At 46.3% G+C, this 16,096-nt stretch overlaps 1 protein-coding gene across 1 annotated transcript in view; it reads left to right on the forward strand.

Moving 5' to 3' along the window:
• Nucleotides 1–16,096, forward strand: part of LOC117522948 — a 38,116-nt gene that overhangs the window by 15,750 nt on the left and 6,270 nt on the right. Inside the window, exons 5-6 of the mRNA XM_034184369.1 lie at nucleotides 7,094–7,332; nucleotides 8,459–8,569. Of these exons, the coding sequence (XP_034040260.1) occupies nucleotides 7,094–7,332; nucleotides 8,459–8,569 (350 nt within the window). The remainder of the gene's footprint in view (nucleotides 1–7,093; nucleotides 7,333–8,458; nucleotides 8,570–16,096) is intronic.

Here is a 16,096-nt window from a genome sequence, read left to right on the forward strand (position 1 = left end):
GAGGAAGTGAGGTGGAGAGAGGGAGCGTCAGCAGCATGTGCTGCAGCATGTTTGTTTGCACTCGTGTCCTCTTCAAAGCACACAGTCCTGCAGAGTGTGCAGCAGAACAAGCTGCTCCATCACCTTCAGCACTGTGGGGTAAGTGCAGCATCCGTGCACGGGATGCACGGGATGCACAGGAGGTACACTCAAAGGGGAGGGTGTGTGTGTGTGTAGTGTCAAACTTGTTTGTTTTGTTGACTTTGAGTGTTTTCCTGCTGCAGCAACCGGTTTACAACAGTCATATGTTAATCATTAAAGTTGGCTTAGTGCACGGGCACGTTGAATTAACAGTTACCTACTGACTCTTGAACTCACAGAGGTCGCCAGGCAACCGTGGCTCGCTTTCTGTTTTGTTTCTGTGGGTTAATTAATAACAGAACATGTTTTCTACTCAGGAGTCATGCAGACTGAAATAAATGCTTTCCAAAGGTCACACAACAGTTTTTTAAAAGGCAAAGTGTGAGCCAACAAAATGTGAGTGTTTTTATATGATGTGGAGCAAATACTTAACTTTTCTGAGTTGAGATTATTGTGTCAAATACAGTCGGCTTTCACCATGAAAAGAGCTGATCTTGAGGACAAAGTGACAGCTCAGGCAGGAAGCAGGAAACCCAAACGCATCAACATATGAGCATAACCTATCATGATAAGACTGCGACTGTCTTAATTTAAAAAAGGACTGCATTGTTCTGAACATAAAATAACTGATTATTATTAAAGACATACTCTTTGTGGAAAATAATAAAAAATATGATAAAAATATTTGTGGCTTTCTGAGGACCAAATCTTCTTTTTTTTAAAATAAAGAAAATAATGCGAATAAAACACACTTGGTAGACAGTCCCTAGTTTGTTTTTTTTAAATCATGTCTTGACATATTGCCACTTTTAGGACTACGGTAAGCTTTTCTATCTTTTGACATTTGGAAGACAGTCATCTGGGGCTGGACATCTTACAATATTTCACTGTGTAACACCATATTTCTAGGATGCTTGAGAGTTGCTTGATGCCTTCATTGCATTTATCAGCATGAGCTTAAAACTGCATCATAATTCCTCCTCAGCTGCTGGATAAGTTACCTGACTTTAGAGTCTCTCTTTTTTCAGGGCATTGTGTTTCTTCATCATGTAGCACTATAAGCTAGTTAGAAGGGCAGGCTGATTCTGTTTTGATGAGGCACACTAATTTCATTGGTGTTTGGTGCCATCTACTGATGTGGAACAATACAGTATGTGTTTCTTTACGAGTCTACCTGCAGCTGTACATCTATGTGTCAATCTTGTTATTTCTGACGGGGTTTTTTTGTTTTATGTTGTCTTGTGTTTTTTCCCTCCAACTGAATGCGTTATGACCTTTCTTGCAGATACTATGCTACAAATAAAATTTGTGCATTAAATATAGAGTAATACAGTTCTGCTGATACAAATTCATACCTGAGTGATGAGGAAGGCTCCATTAATTAGGTTATTGAGCCTTAAATTTAAGTTGTCAGATCTTTAATTAGTGCTGAATGTGACACAAAGGAGGCTTTTGTAATGGAAAGTTCCATGTGTTAACTTGTGTCCGGTAACTGCACCACTGATGATTGAGAACTCAGATGTGGCTTTTCATAGTTCAGTCCACTTTGAGTAACCCATGCATTAGTTTTTGTGTTTCAGTCAATTTAATGTAAATTTGTCTCACAAATAGAGAAAATGAGTTGTCTCAGGGTAGTATTTTAAATGACAGATGTGATGAGTAAAAATGATGGAACATATAAAGATTAAATGTTAAAAATAACTATACATGAAGCTGCCTGCAAAAATCAATATCTTCCTTTTTTGAATGATAGGCACTTTGTGTGTACAGTCATGTTGTCTGCCAGCGGCTGATAAATAATGAATGAAGAGGTTTAGTTGTGAATCTCAGCAGATTCTCATCAGGCTGCATCATCACAGTCGCATCGTGTCCTTCTGTTGTTGCACCATGGCGCCAGTAACAGGATCTATGTGTCAGAAACACTTGCGAATGATAAAAGGTGGCCTTCCCTACACACACTTTCATGTGTGTGCATATGCTGTATGTTTGTGCACACCTGCAAACCCAGGTTTGCATATTAAAGAATGAAAAAAATCTGCAAACTGAAGCAGAACATGTTGGGAAAATCCCTCATGTGGTGGGTCCATGGCACGTTTTTGCAAGGATGCTACAGCAAAGTGTCACTGCCTTTTTTTGACATTACAGACAGAATAAAAAACACCAATATTGATCTTATACCCCCGTCACACATAGCCAGAATCATGCAGAGTGGCGTCGGACTTATGAATCGGCGCACATCCGAAAAGTGTCGGATTTCAGTTCCAAAAGTTCTGACAGCCATCTGCGGAAGTCCACACAGTTGGTCAAAATTGGCTGGTGGCCCCAAGTGTGACGCACATGTTCAATACTCGCCGGATGCGGTTGAGATGGGACACCTATCCGATGGTGGTCTGAACGCCATCTGACCGCAATTTACATATTCTGAAAGTGAAATAAACAGGATCGGAAAAGATTTGTGTGCATATGAGGGAACCTCCTGATGGATCGGCCAGTTTGCAGTGAACTTTCCCATTATATTCATGGCAGCAAACTTTATCCCCCCCACAATGCAACTTTACATCATGATTTCTGGTTGGATTATCACATGGGATTTATGTTTGATGTCACTGTTTCCAGCATTCCACCAGGCTGTGGTCCTGGCTCGTGGCGCACTGTGCTGCAAAATGCTCCTGGAGGTGAGATTCATGTTTCCTATGTTGTCATGGCGAAACAGTTCCACGTCATATGTCCGACAGAATTAAATGTGATCAAGCAATAATTTGATTATTACAGTGGTGAGATCTGTTCAGCTCTGAGCCTCTGAAGTGAGGTGTGACAGTGTGCGCACCTGCCTGCCAGCCAGCTGCCGTGGTGTTGCAGATCTGATGGGCACAATATTTCACATTATTTATGTCACCCATGGGGAAGAACATTATCTGTACTGTAAGGTCTATTATGAGTATAACAGCCTGTCCAGAGCTGCTGCACCGTGCGCTGTTCCACATGTTGACCCGTAGTGGACATGATGCTTTCGGTTTTTTTTTTGCGCTGTGTTCACATCCCCTGCACATGGATGACTGTGGAGGTGGGCATTATAAGTGCATAAGTGGCATGTGCAGATCATACCACAGGCTTTACCATGCCCAATCCATCTCGAGGTTCCCTCATACGCTCTCAAATAATTTCAGATCCTGTTTATGCTGCCTTCAGAATATGTAAAGTGCGGTCAGATGGCGTTCAGACAGCTGTGGGATCCCATCTCAGCCGCACCCGGAGAGTTTTGAACATGTGCGTCACACTCCGGACCGTCGGCCAATTTTGACCAACTGTATGGACTTCCGCAGATGGCTGTCCGAATGTTTTGGAACTGAAATCAGACACTTTTCGGATGTGCGCCGATTCATAAGTTCGATGTCACTCTGTGTGATTCCGGCTATGTGTGACGGGGGGTATAATGAAATTGTTGCCTTTTAGAGTGCATTCTTCAGCCAATGTGCCATTTAAACAGCCTATTTCACCTGAGCTTGCAATTTAAACAATTACTGAAAATTTTCTGGCTACCTTCCAAACTGTAAAACAGATGTAATTCATTAGGTAAAAAAGAAAGAAAGAAAGAAAGAAGAAAGAAAGAAAGAAAGAAAGAAAGAAAGAAAGAAAGAAAGAAAGAAAGAAAGAAAGAAAGAAAGAAAGAAAGAAAGAAAGAAAACAGGCAAAAAAAAAAAAAGTCCTACATAGGTCCTGAGACCTAGTGTGGTCCTATGCATCCTGGGTTATCTTTGACTATAGCGCACACCTGGAGTTGAGTAAGTTTGCTTTATTCATATTTTACTCTTACAGAAGCAATATTTTCACATTTCATTATCTTTTTGTGCGATGCATTGAATGGCCTATCAGTGAAACCACTTTTTCCTGTGTTGTTAGCTGCTAGTTTCCCCGTTCATGACAACTGTATGGGGGGATTTTTATATAAGTCAACAGTTCAAGCTACTTTAAGTGACGTAGTTATGAATAATTAGGGGTGTGGTTACTTTGAGTGACAGCTAGTGTGCCATATTCAGGGCTGCGCTAGAATAGGCCGCTGTGGACATGACTGTTTTTATACTTTCTGAGCATTTTAATACAAATAACTGAGATAATATTGCTTTCTATGCATTTAATTGTTTTAACGGACCATTTAATAAGTTTGTTCTCCATGATTTCTGTTGAGGGATATTTTAGTATTATTGAAATTGTATAGTAGCACTGTTAGCACACATTAGCAGGTATGGAGTGCTTGGTGAGGTTACCGCCTCACTTACTCCACAGTTACTGAGGTAATATGCTGTCATAATTTTTAAACTTCACCCAAGCCTTCCATTATGAAAACCTGCCAAAAGTCTGCCAAATAATATGCATTAATAAAACACCCAAACCAATATAAGCATGTTAGCTTTAGCTTGTTGGCCAAAGCTGAGACGGGAGTGTGTTCGGGCTTCATTCGTCCCACCCAGGTCACATCGGCCTTGTCCACGCTCCACCTCTTTACCCATTTATGAGTTGGCTGAGAGTTGGTTAGCATCAGGCAGTGCCATCTTGGCACTGCTGCCCATATGTTTTGCTCAATTAAAGTCAAAACAATGCGCTGTACAGGCACATATTGACAGCAAACACACGACACACCTCCAGAGAAAAAAACACGAAGACTGACGCCAAAGCTCATTATCCCCATCCTTTACTTCACAACTTAAAACAGTACTACCTGGCAGACAACGACAACCACCCAATTAAAGTTATAGCCTTCAGTTTATCAAGTAAGCACACAGGTGGCAAAACAAATACTGTTCTAAATAAATACCCTTCGGTGTAGTCTGAGCAAACATTTTGGTAGAATATCCCATTTTATTTGACAAACAGCAGTGATGCTGGCGGACAGTAGACCTAGACATTGAAAATGAAAGAAGTTGATAAACTAGACCTGTTTCTAAATTTCCTCATGCATGTGATGACAATCCCAGATATTTCTGGCAGACAGATATATAGTACATTACATAAGTAAATATAACCTTTATCAAAGCCTAGGAAAAAATAATTTTTGGATGTTACTCAGTAAATTATTACTGCTTTATTTGTGAAGTCTTAAATCTGCACTCTGTATTATTTAGTGTCATCTAGTGGCCAGGTTGCAGATTGCATTATGGCATCACCACTCAAAATTTTGCTTCCCTTTATGTTTTTGCTTTTTTTGGTGGCAGGTGTTCATGCACCCTTGCCTTCTCTTGTGATAAGCATTATGTATGTAAGAAATGCAATGTAAGTATGGCCCTTTTGGGCTCCTGTATCAGCATGGCCGCCTCCATGAGGGGGCCCGCTCCCATGTAGATATGACGCCCTCATTCTCCATATATGAAAACACATCGATTCATTGTTGTAGGGAGCTACACACTAAACAACTAATGGTCATGAATGCTGCCTCTACGGTGGCCCTGAAGTGCAAAACACAACAGCAAATCGCACAGCACAACAGCAAATTGCACAGCACAACAGCAAATCAAAAAAACACAACAGCAAATCACACAGCACAACAGCAAATCGCACAACACAATAGCAAATCGCACAGCACAACAGCAAATCGCACAAGACAACAGCAAAAGAGAAACGACAACAACATTAACCAAAATTGAAAAGGTAGGTACCTTTGGGTGACACGAATTGTCGCTGATTGGACAGTGGTCCGTCCTGTCGTGTGAACCAGAAGGTTTACATGTTTTCAAAATATGAGCGCCGCTAGTGAAAACGTACGTGCTCTTAAACTTGAAGGTTATGCGTGAGTTTCGTCACCGTCTTCTTTTAGCCTTTTCCCACAATCACTGCAGAAGTTTGGTTTTTCCTCGAACTCTTTGCCACAGTTTTGGCAATACATCACGGCATGTTTGTTTGTTTCTGTTCGTCTGGCGCCTGAGTATATGGTCTTCTGGTTCACAGGACAAGATGGACCACTGTCCAATCAGCGATGATTCGTGTTGCCCGAAGTTACCTACCTTTTCCGTTTTGGTTAATGTTGTTGTCGTTTCTTTTTTGCTGTTGTGTTGTGCGATTTGCAGTTGTACTGTGTGATTTGTTGTTCTGTTTTTTTGATTTGCAGTTGTACTGTGTGATTTGTTGTTCTGTTTTTTTGATTTGCTGTTGTGCTGTGCGATTGCTGTTGTGTTTTGCACTTCAGGGTCACCATAGCCCATTCCTGCTAATAAATACTCCTAAATCCTACACACTGCAGCTTTATATTCAAGAAACTCATAAGTCAAAGTATGATATTCAAAACAACATATTACATCAACAACGTATTATATCCTGCATTTTTTTGTGATTCACATACCTTTTTTTTGCTATAATATGTTAACTGGATGTGTTGCATCCCTGTAACTCCACATCTCCACAAAATCAGTAATGTATGGTAAAATGAATGTACAATAATTGTGTCATTCAAAAAATGCCTCTACTCCATAGTATTCTATTCCTTTTTGACATTTAGAAAACATACTCCATATGCGAATTCACCTGCAACAAACTTTCAACCACAAATCTAATTAAGTGAGTCATATTCTAGCTGGACTGGTTTGCCTTGAATGATTATTCTTACATAAATAGAATTATTTTCAGCAGTCTTCCTTGTTCTGTCTCTTTCTAGTGGAGTAGAACAGACGCTAATTACTGCACACATAATGGATTTTGTAGGAATAATATAGGTGGTGCACAGGAGCATCATTATGAACATAGGTGCTTAAGTTAGAATTCTAGAAAGAATATTTTAACCTATAATTAAAAAAAAAAATTGGTGTGAGTGGTAGGATGTATTCCAGGCTTTGGCTTTACTGTGAGTTATGACAATAACACACAGGTGGAGTTTGCCGTTTGTCTTTAAACATTTAATTTGAAGGTGTTCCCATGTTTACCTGTAACATGCTGACACTTGTTGGAGTGTGGCAGCTCATCACGAGTGTGTCGTCCTGTCTTACAGACTCAATCTCACACTGAGGCCCAGAGGGACGACAGAGCGCCGCTGACAGACGCCCTCAGCAGTCAGCAGAGTCTGCTGTCTCAGCTGTCACTCCCAGACGTCCCGATCATCACTGGAGTGGAGGAGCCTGGAGGTGTAGCTGGAAACCAGGAGGACAGGGAGGAGCTGGAGTTTCCCCATGACCTTCTGCCCAGTCTGGACTTCAGCAGTGAGCTCAACATTTGGGAGTCCTCACTGGGGTGAGCTGCAAATACACATGCACACAGTTATGTGGCTAATAATTAATAATCACAGGTCCTCTGCTGAGCTACAACTAGGAAGACACAGCGAGTCTCCTGCAGCGTGACTCATGTAAATAGCTGTAGATGTGGGAGCATACGACCGTGAGGGGTTTCACATGGGCCTCCCTCTTTGGATTCTTACAGTACTAGTTCTGAACCATAATTTTCAAAATGTAATTTTTTAATAAAGTATGTGTGGCTCCACTGTATTTAGAGCTTCAACTTCATCATATATCAAAATGTGGACATACTGTAAACATAACCTTATAATTCATTTCTCATTAGCAGTGGCCTTGGTGGTCACCAGGTTTTGACGTTGGAAATGAAAGATTCTGGCAAATTAATTTGAAGTGACATTAACATCAACCACACCTGCTTGTGAATTCCCTCATGCATGAAAATTCAGGAAGGTATATCTTCTATTATACATTCCAAATCTAAGGTAGAACTCTATTAGTGTATACTAAGGTATATCTAAATATCTATAAAAAAAAAGGGTAGAGCCACTAGGTGCCTGGTCTTGAGAACCAGGGATAGTAGGCATGTCACGATAAAATTATTTCCTGCATCAAACACAGGCATGTCCAGCAGATGGCAATGTTCAGAGGGTGGCAGACAGGTCTATGTGATATTAGATGAGCAAAACAAAGTTGGTTTTTGTTTTGATCTGGTACATCAAATTTGACCAAAGTTTAATCAGGTTATCCTTGTTGTATGGCCTTTTAATTCAGAGAGGTGTAGGACTATAGCATTTATGGATTTTGTGTTGTTGTGTTAAAAATGAATGGCCACATTATCTATCTTTCTATCTCTGTAACACACACACACACACACACACACACACACACACACACACACACACACACACACACACACACACACACACACACACACACACACACACACACACACACACACACACACACAAGTGATAATAAGATAAAAATTATTACTTTATTATAAAAATAATTTCACCTCTAAGTTATGCTTTGTATATGGCCTCACATGATTTAGTCTGTGCACATTTCCCAATGAAGCTGAATGGTCACTGATGTGTTTGTTGTGTGTGCATGCTGTGTACCAGCAGCACTCAGACTAGCTCAGGTGAGAGGAAATGTGAGCAGGTGACCCCCCTGCTGGCCGACCTGCAGCATCACACAGGAGTCAGCCAGCCAACGGTGGTTCTAGAAACAAGGTAGATTCAGCACGAATGTCTGCTGTGGGATTGTGTTTGGTTGATACTTTTAAAGACAGCATGCAAAAAAACAAACAAACCCAACAGCAAATACCATCAAAACAGTCGATTTTCTGCATCTAATCTGCTCTGGCTGGAACGCTTTCATACCTGTTGAGTGAATTCTTTGCAGTGAGACATACTGAATGTTCTACCACAGCTGACCATAGTAGTTTTGTGAGCTTGAACACTGTAGTTGTTTGCACTAATAATTTCTTCAAAGGTTGATGTGTTAACTGACTTACGACTTCAATAATTATCAAACATTCACTGGTAGGGATAATAAAAGACAAGATTCACTTTTAAATCTAAACCCAGTGATTCCACAAAGGAAAGTTAAGCAAACTGCAGACTCCCCAAATTTGGACTTGCCCCTGTGCACACAAAAAAAGTTGATTCTTGTTTTGTCCTTGGTTAGGGTTATATGCTGTTTACATGCTATTAAATCCCTTTTGCTTAGGTGTTGCTGTTGAGGGGATTTGGTGTGTAACTGGCAAAACTTGACTTCTTGTGAAATATATGTTTCAAAAATAAATGTGACTTACACTCCAGTGCGACTTACAGACTGTAAAATGCAGTACATTGATTTCATTGTTCATTTTTGTTTCTTGGTACTGTTATGTATTATTATACATCCCTGTATTCAAAGGAGGTCTCACAGCTAGAAGGTCCCAGGTCTTCTGCTTCTGATGTGGTCCTTTCTGTGTGGAGTTTGTATGTTCTCCATATGCTTACGTTGGTTCCCTCCAGGTGCTCTGGCTTCCTCCCACTTCCAAAGAAATGTACGATACGCGACCTGGAAACTTTAAATTGACCATGAGTGTGAGTGAGCGTGTGAATGAGTTTGCCTGTCTAGATGGTGGCCCTGTGATAGACTGGTGGTCTGTCCAGAGTGTACCACACCTCTCTCCCAGTGACCGCTGGGATAGGCTTGACTCTTAACTGGAAGACGTGGGTATAGAAAATGAATGTATGGTTTGGGTACAGGTATTACTGGCATAGTCCCTCAATAAATATGGCACATCAATGTAGCTAACATCACCAAGTTATCAGTTCACGAGGTCAGCGCTACGTCACTTCGGCAAAGTGGTCAATCCAAAGGTGCGAATTCATGCTTCCGTGACTGGCCGCTCGGTGAAAACACGCTCAGTCTGTATGCTGTTCTGTTGAAATCAGTTTATTATTGTTTCTAACTTGCTTCTAACGGCCAGCTGACAGCTGTCATTGCCTGGAACGATGAGATTCATACACCAAGCTGATCTGAAATGAACCATTTGTTGTGTGGGCCGCCAGAAGAGGAGGTACTGCTGGCCCACCACCAGAGGGCGCCCTGCCTGAAGTGCGGGCTTCAGGCACGAGAGGGCGCTGCCGCCTCAGGAACAAGCCGTGGTGACAGCTGTCACCCATCATCTGTGACAGCTGTCACTAATCATCCAATCCACATCTGGAATAAAAGCAGGAAGACACCTCCACCACACTGCCGAGATATCATCTTCTACCAGAGGTAATATCCTCAGCCTTTTTGTGGTATTTTGTAAACAGTTTATTGTGAGTGTTTGCAGGAGTACCGGTCCTTTTTGTGGAGGCTGTGCAAGACGGCACTCTTTTTCCTCTGAGGGATCGCTGCAGCGTATTGAGTGAGAGGTGGAGGTGGAATTCCCACCAGGATTGCTACTGGGTGTTCACACACCCACCCTTAACTGTCTTTGCTTTCTGCCAGCAGTACCAGATCCGACACGCCGTGGCGGTGGCCACCTGGGGACTTCGGGATTGGCGGCTCCAGTATTCCTCGGGTTCGGTGGCGGTGGAAATCGTGTGGTTCCGGTTCGTTTCCAGACGGGCGTCTCCTATCGTCGAGCCTGCCCACACGACACCTTATTGATTGACTTTTGCACATTCTGTAATCTGCTGTGTTTGGTTGTGTCAGTCACAACAGTAAAGTGTTATAATTTGACTCCTTCCATTGTCCGTTCATTTACGCCCCCTGTTGTGGGTCCGTGTCACTACACTTTCCCAACAGGATATCTCGGCCAGCGTCATGGACTCCGAGGGGCGTCACCCGTTGAACAACCAGTGGGAGAGCAGGGAGCGCAGGCGTCTGCAGGAGGCGTGATTGGTGAGCTACAGCATATTCTCACCGCCTTTATGGCTCGGATGGATCAAATAGCCGAGCAAAACATCCTCCTGAACCGCAGGGTGGAGGATCTCTCCGCGCAAGTGGCGGCGAGCGCTCAGGGCGCTGCTGCAGCTCCTCCTCCTGCCGACCCTGTGCTGGATATAAATGTTCCAGTGGTGGTTCAACAACACCTCCCACCATCCCCTGAAGCATACATAAGCCCTCCTGAGCCGTACGGAGGTTGTGTGGAGACGTGCGCGGACTTTCTTATGCAGTGTTCGCTCGTCTTCGCACAACGTCCCGTCATGTACGCGTCAGACGCAAGCAAAATAGCTTATGTGATCACTCTGCTTCGGGGAGAGGCACGCGCTTGGGCTACAGCGCTTTGGGAGCAAAATTCATGGCTCCTTCACACGTACACTGGGTTTGTGAGGGAGTTCAGAACTGTGTTTGATCACCCTAACAGGGGAGAGACCGCTTCAACTGTGCTGCTGTCGATGAGACAGGGACGCCGAAGCGCAGCTGCTTATGCAGTCGACTTCCGCATCGCGGCTGCAAGGTCCGACCGGAATAATGCTGCGCTCCGCGCCGCCTTTGTAAACGGACTGTCGTCAGTCCTAAAGGAGCACCTAGTGGCCAAGGATGAACCGCGGGAATTAGATGGACTTATTGATCTCGTTATACGGTTAGACAATCGGTTGGAGGAACGCCGTCGGGAACGAGACGAAGGACGTGGCCGGGCGCGCGCCGTCCCTCTTCCTTCCGGGTCCGAGAAAGGTCCGCCCTTCCCACGCTCCCTGGCCTCTACGTCCCGTGGGGCGACAGCTCCCCCTGCTGACAAAGCTATGGACACGAGCAGGGCCACATTTAGACCACCTAATAGACAGAGGAGGTTTCCACGCGGGGCGTGTTTTGTTTGTGGCTCAGTGGAGCATCAATTGAGCGATTGCCCCGAACGGTTAAACACCAACGCCCGCCCCTAGAAACTGGGCTTAGGGTGGGCCAAGAAATTCACGTGGGACACACACATATTGCCACACGGCTCCCAGTTACAATCCTTAGTGGGGATTTAACCCTTCAGGCCCCAGCACTGGTAGACACAGGGTCAGAAGGGAATCTGCTAGACAGCAGATGGGCCAGGGAGGTAGGGCTCCCTCTGGTGGCGCTACCTACACCTTTGCAGGTGCGAGCACTAGATGGCACCCTACTCCCTTTAATCACACACAGGACACCACCAGTAACTCTGGTAGTGTCAGGGAATCATAGGGAGGAGATTGAGTTTTTTGTGACTCCTTCTACCTCCCGTGTGATTCTGGGGTTCCCCTGGATGATGAAACACAATCCCCGGATTGATTGGCCGTCCGAGGTGGTGGTACAGTGGAGCGAGACCTGCCATCGGATGTGTTTGGGATCCTTGGTTCCTCCCAGTTCCCAGGCTAAGGAGCAGGACGTTTTTAGCAAGGATCGGGCACTCACTCTCCCCCCGCATCGTCCGTACGATTGTGCCATCGATTTGTTGCCAGGTGTGGAGTTCCCGTCCAGCAGGCTGTACAACCTCTCCCGACCTGAGCGCGAATCAATGGAGACCTACATCTGGGACTCCTTAGCTGCCGGGCTGATCCGTAACTCCACCTCTCCGATGGGAGCAGGTTTCTTTTTTGTGGGCAAAAAAGATGGCGGTCTTCGTCCATGCATTGATTACCGGGGGCTGAACGAGATCACGGTTCGCAACCGATACCCGTTGCCTTTGTTAGATTCGGTGTTCACCCCCCTGCATGGAGCCAAAATCTTCACAAAATTGGATCTTAGGAACGCATACCACCTAGTTCGGATCCGGAAGGGAGACGAATGGAAGATGGCATTCAACACCCCGTTAGGCCATTTTGAGTACCTGGTCATGCCGTTCGGCCTCACTAACGCCCCCGCGACGTTCCAAGCTTTGGTTAATGACGTCTTGCGGGACTTCCTGCACCGATTCGTCTTCGTATACTTGGATGATATACTCATCTTTTCTCCGGACCCTGAGACCCATGTACGGCATGTACGTCAGGTCCTGCAGCGGTTGTTGGAGAACCGGCTGTTTGTGTAGGGCGAGAAGTGTGAGTTTCACCGCACTTCTTTGTCCTTCCTGGAGTTTATCATCTCCTCCAACTCCGTCGCCCCGGATCCGGCCAAGGTCGCAGCGGTGAGAGACTGGCCCCAACCTACGAGCCGTAGGAAGCTGCAACAGTTCCTCGGCTTCGCAAATTTTTACAGGAGGTTCATTAAGGGGTATAGTCAGGTAGTTAGCCCCCTGACGGCCCTGACCTCACCAAAAGTTCCCTTCACCTGGTCGGATCGGTGCGAAGCCGCGTTTAGGGAGTTGAAACGCCGGTTCTCGACTGCACCGGTCTTGGTGCAGCCCGATCCTAGTCGCCAGTTTGTGGTTGAAGTGGACGCCTCTGACTCAGGGATAGGAGCCGTGCTATCCCAGAGCGGAGAGACCGATAAGGTTCTTCACCCGTGTGCCTATTTTTCCCGCAGGTTGACCCCAGCAGAGCGGAACTATGACGTGGGCAATCGAGAGCTCCTTGCGGTGAAAGAGGCTCTTGAGGAGTGGAGACACCTGCTGGAAGGAGCGTCAGTGCCTTTCACTGTTTTCACGGACCACCGGAACCTGGAGTATATCAGGACCGCCAAGCGACTGAACCCCAGGCAAGCCCGCTGGTCACTGTTTTTCAGCCGTTTTGACTTCCGAATCACCTACCGCCCCGGGACCAAGAACCAACGATCGGATGCCCTGTCCCGGGTGCATGAACGGGAAGTCAAGACCGAGCTGTCGGATCCACCGGAACCCATTCTACCGGAGTCCACTATCGTGGCTACCCTAACCTGGGACGTGGAGAAGACCGTCCGGGAGGCCCTGGCACGGAGCCCGGATCCCGGAACAGGACCGAAAGACAGATTGTACGTCCCACCAGAGGCCAGAGCTGCCGTTCTGGACTTCTGTCACGGGTCCAAGCTCTCCTGCCACCCAGGGGTGCGTAGGACCGTGGCAGTGGTCCGGCAGCGCTTCTGGTGGGCGTCCCTGGAGACAGATGTCCGGGCTTACATCCAGGCCTGCACCACCTGCGCCAGGGGCAAGGCGGACCACCAGAAGGCACACAGACTCCTACAGCCACTTCCTGTGCCTCATCGCCCCTGGTCCCACATCGGTCTGGATTTTGTCACGGGCCTCCCGCCGTCCCCGGGGACACACCGCCATTCTCACGATAGTGGACCGATTCTCCAAGGCGGCCCACTTCGTGGCCCTCCCGAAGCTCCCGTCGGCCCAGGAGACGGCGGATCTCCTGGTCCACCATGTCGTCCGGCTGCATGGGATACCAACAGACATCGTTTCGGATCGCCGTCCCCAGTTCTCCTCGCAGGTGTGGAGAAGTTTCTGCCGGGAACTGGGGGCCACCGTAAGCCTCTCGTCTGGGTATCACCCACAGACTAACGGACAGGTCGAATGGGCCAACCAGGAGTTGGAGCAGGCCCTTAGGTGCACGACCTCCGCACACCCGACGGCTTGGAGTGAACATCTGGCCTGGATCGAGTATGCTCATAACAGCCAAGTGTCCTCTGCCACCGGCCTCTCCCCGTTCGAGGTGTGTCTGGGGTACCAACCCCCTTTGTTTCCTTTGGTGGAGGGAGAGGTCGGTGTGCCCTCGGTCCAGGCCCACCTGCGGAGATGCCGTCGGGTGTGGCGCACCGCCCGTTCGGCCTTGTTGAGGGCCCGGACGAGGGCTAAAGCCCATGCAGACCGTCGACGGTCCCCGGCCCCCGCGTACCAGCCCGGGCAGGAGGTATGGCTTTCCACCAAGGACATTCCACTACAGGTCGAGTCTCCTAAACTGAAAGACCGCTTCATTGGATCCTTTTCCATCCTCAAGGTTCTCAGTCCTACCGCAGTGAGGCTCCAACTCCCGGCCTCACTGCGGATCCATCCGGTTTTCCATGTCTCCAGAATCAAGTCGCATCACACCTCACCCCTCTGTGCACCCGGTCCGGCGCCGCCTCCTGCCTGTATCATCGACGGGGAGCCGGCTTGGACAGTTCGCCGGCTCTTGGACATCCGTCGAATGGGCCGGGGCTTTCAGTATTTGGTGGACTGGGAGGGGTATGGACCCGAAGAATGCTCCTGGGTGAAGAGGAGCTTCATCCTGGACCCGGCCCTCCTGGCCGATTTCTATCGTCGCCACCCGAACAAGCCTGGTCGGGCGCCAGGAGGCGCCCGTTGAGGGGGGGGGGTCCTGTTGTGTGGGCTGCCAGAAGAGGAGGTACTGCTGGCCCACCACCAGAGGGCGCCCTGCCTGAAGTGCGGGCTTCAGGCACGAGAGGGCGCTGCTGCCTCAGGAAGAAGCCGTGGTGACAGCTGTCACCCATCATCATCTGTGACTTTTGCACATTCTGTAATCTGCTGTGTTTGGTTGTGTCAGTCACAACAGTAAAGTGTTATAATTTGACTCCTTCCATTGTCCGTTCATTTACGCCCCCTGTTGTGGGTCCGTGTCACTACACTTTCCCAACACCATTGTCCATTAAATTGACTTTATTGAGGAATCTGACCCCTTTGAAAAATGACCAAATTACATGTATTTGTATTGAGTTCGGCGATGTTTTCACAGAAAAAAAAAACGCTCCTCAAGGTTAAATGCCTGGATGACTGACCTTGAGAATACCTGCTAATTAGTGCTAACAGCATAACGAAAAATTTGAATAAATAAATACAACAGCACAAAGTTTGTAGTTGGTCCGTTAGTACAATTAACTGCATGGCAAGACAAATTTATCTCAGATATTTGAAATAAAATAAATTCCACAGCAGCTAGCGGCCGCTGCTAGCAGCCTCTGCTAGTAGCCGGACCTGGCACACTCGCTGTCAATCAAAACGACCATGACCCTAATTATTCATAACTTTATGTATCAATGTATTAATTATATTAAATTCACCAGGGTACAGTTGTCACAAATGGGGAGATTAATTATATAAACCAAAACAGAGAATCAAACAAAAAGTTAATAAACAAACCCAGCAAACTAAGAAGCTCATTTAAATGGCCTTTTGGAGTCATTACACGTTTTTAGTAAATATGCACAGCCTTAAAATCCAGTATTGCAACATTCACCTGTTCTGTGAAACCTCTGATTTATATGACAGACAGTAGTTTATTTAGCAGCAAAACCTTTTTACTAAGTGCTTGCGGGTTTTCACTTCTCTGCATATTAATAGGGAGTGGCAGGCAGGTACACGCACATAAGTGAGCAGTTTGTGATTAAAACAGATGTTGTGCTGTCAGTCATGAGATGGCCAGTCATATGCATCACACCATTTTGGTGTTTTCCTCCCA

Source organism: Thalassophryne amazonica, chromosome 13 (assembly GCF_902500255.1).
Source record: "Thalassophryne amazonica chromosome 13, fThaAma1.1, whole genome shotgun sequence".
NCBI lineage: Eukaryota > Metazoa > Chordata > Actinopteri > Batrachoidiformes > Batrachoididae > Thalassophryne > Thalassophryne amazonica.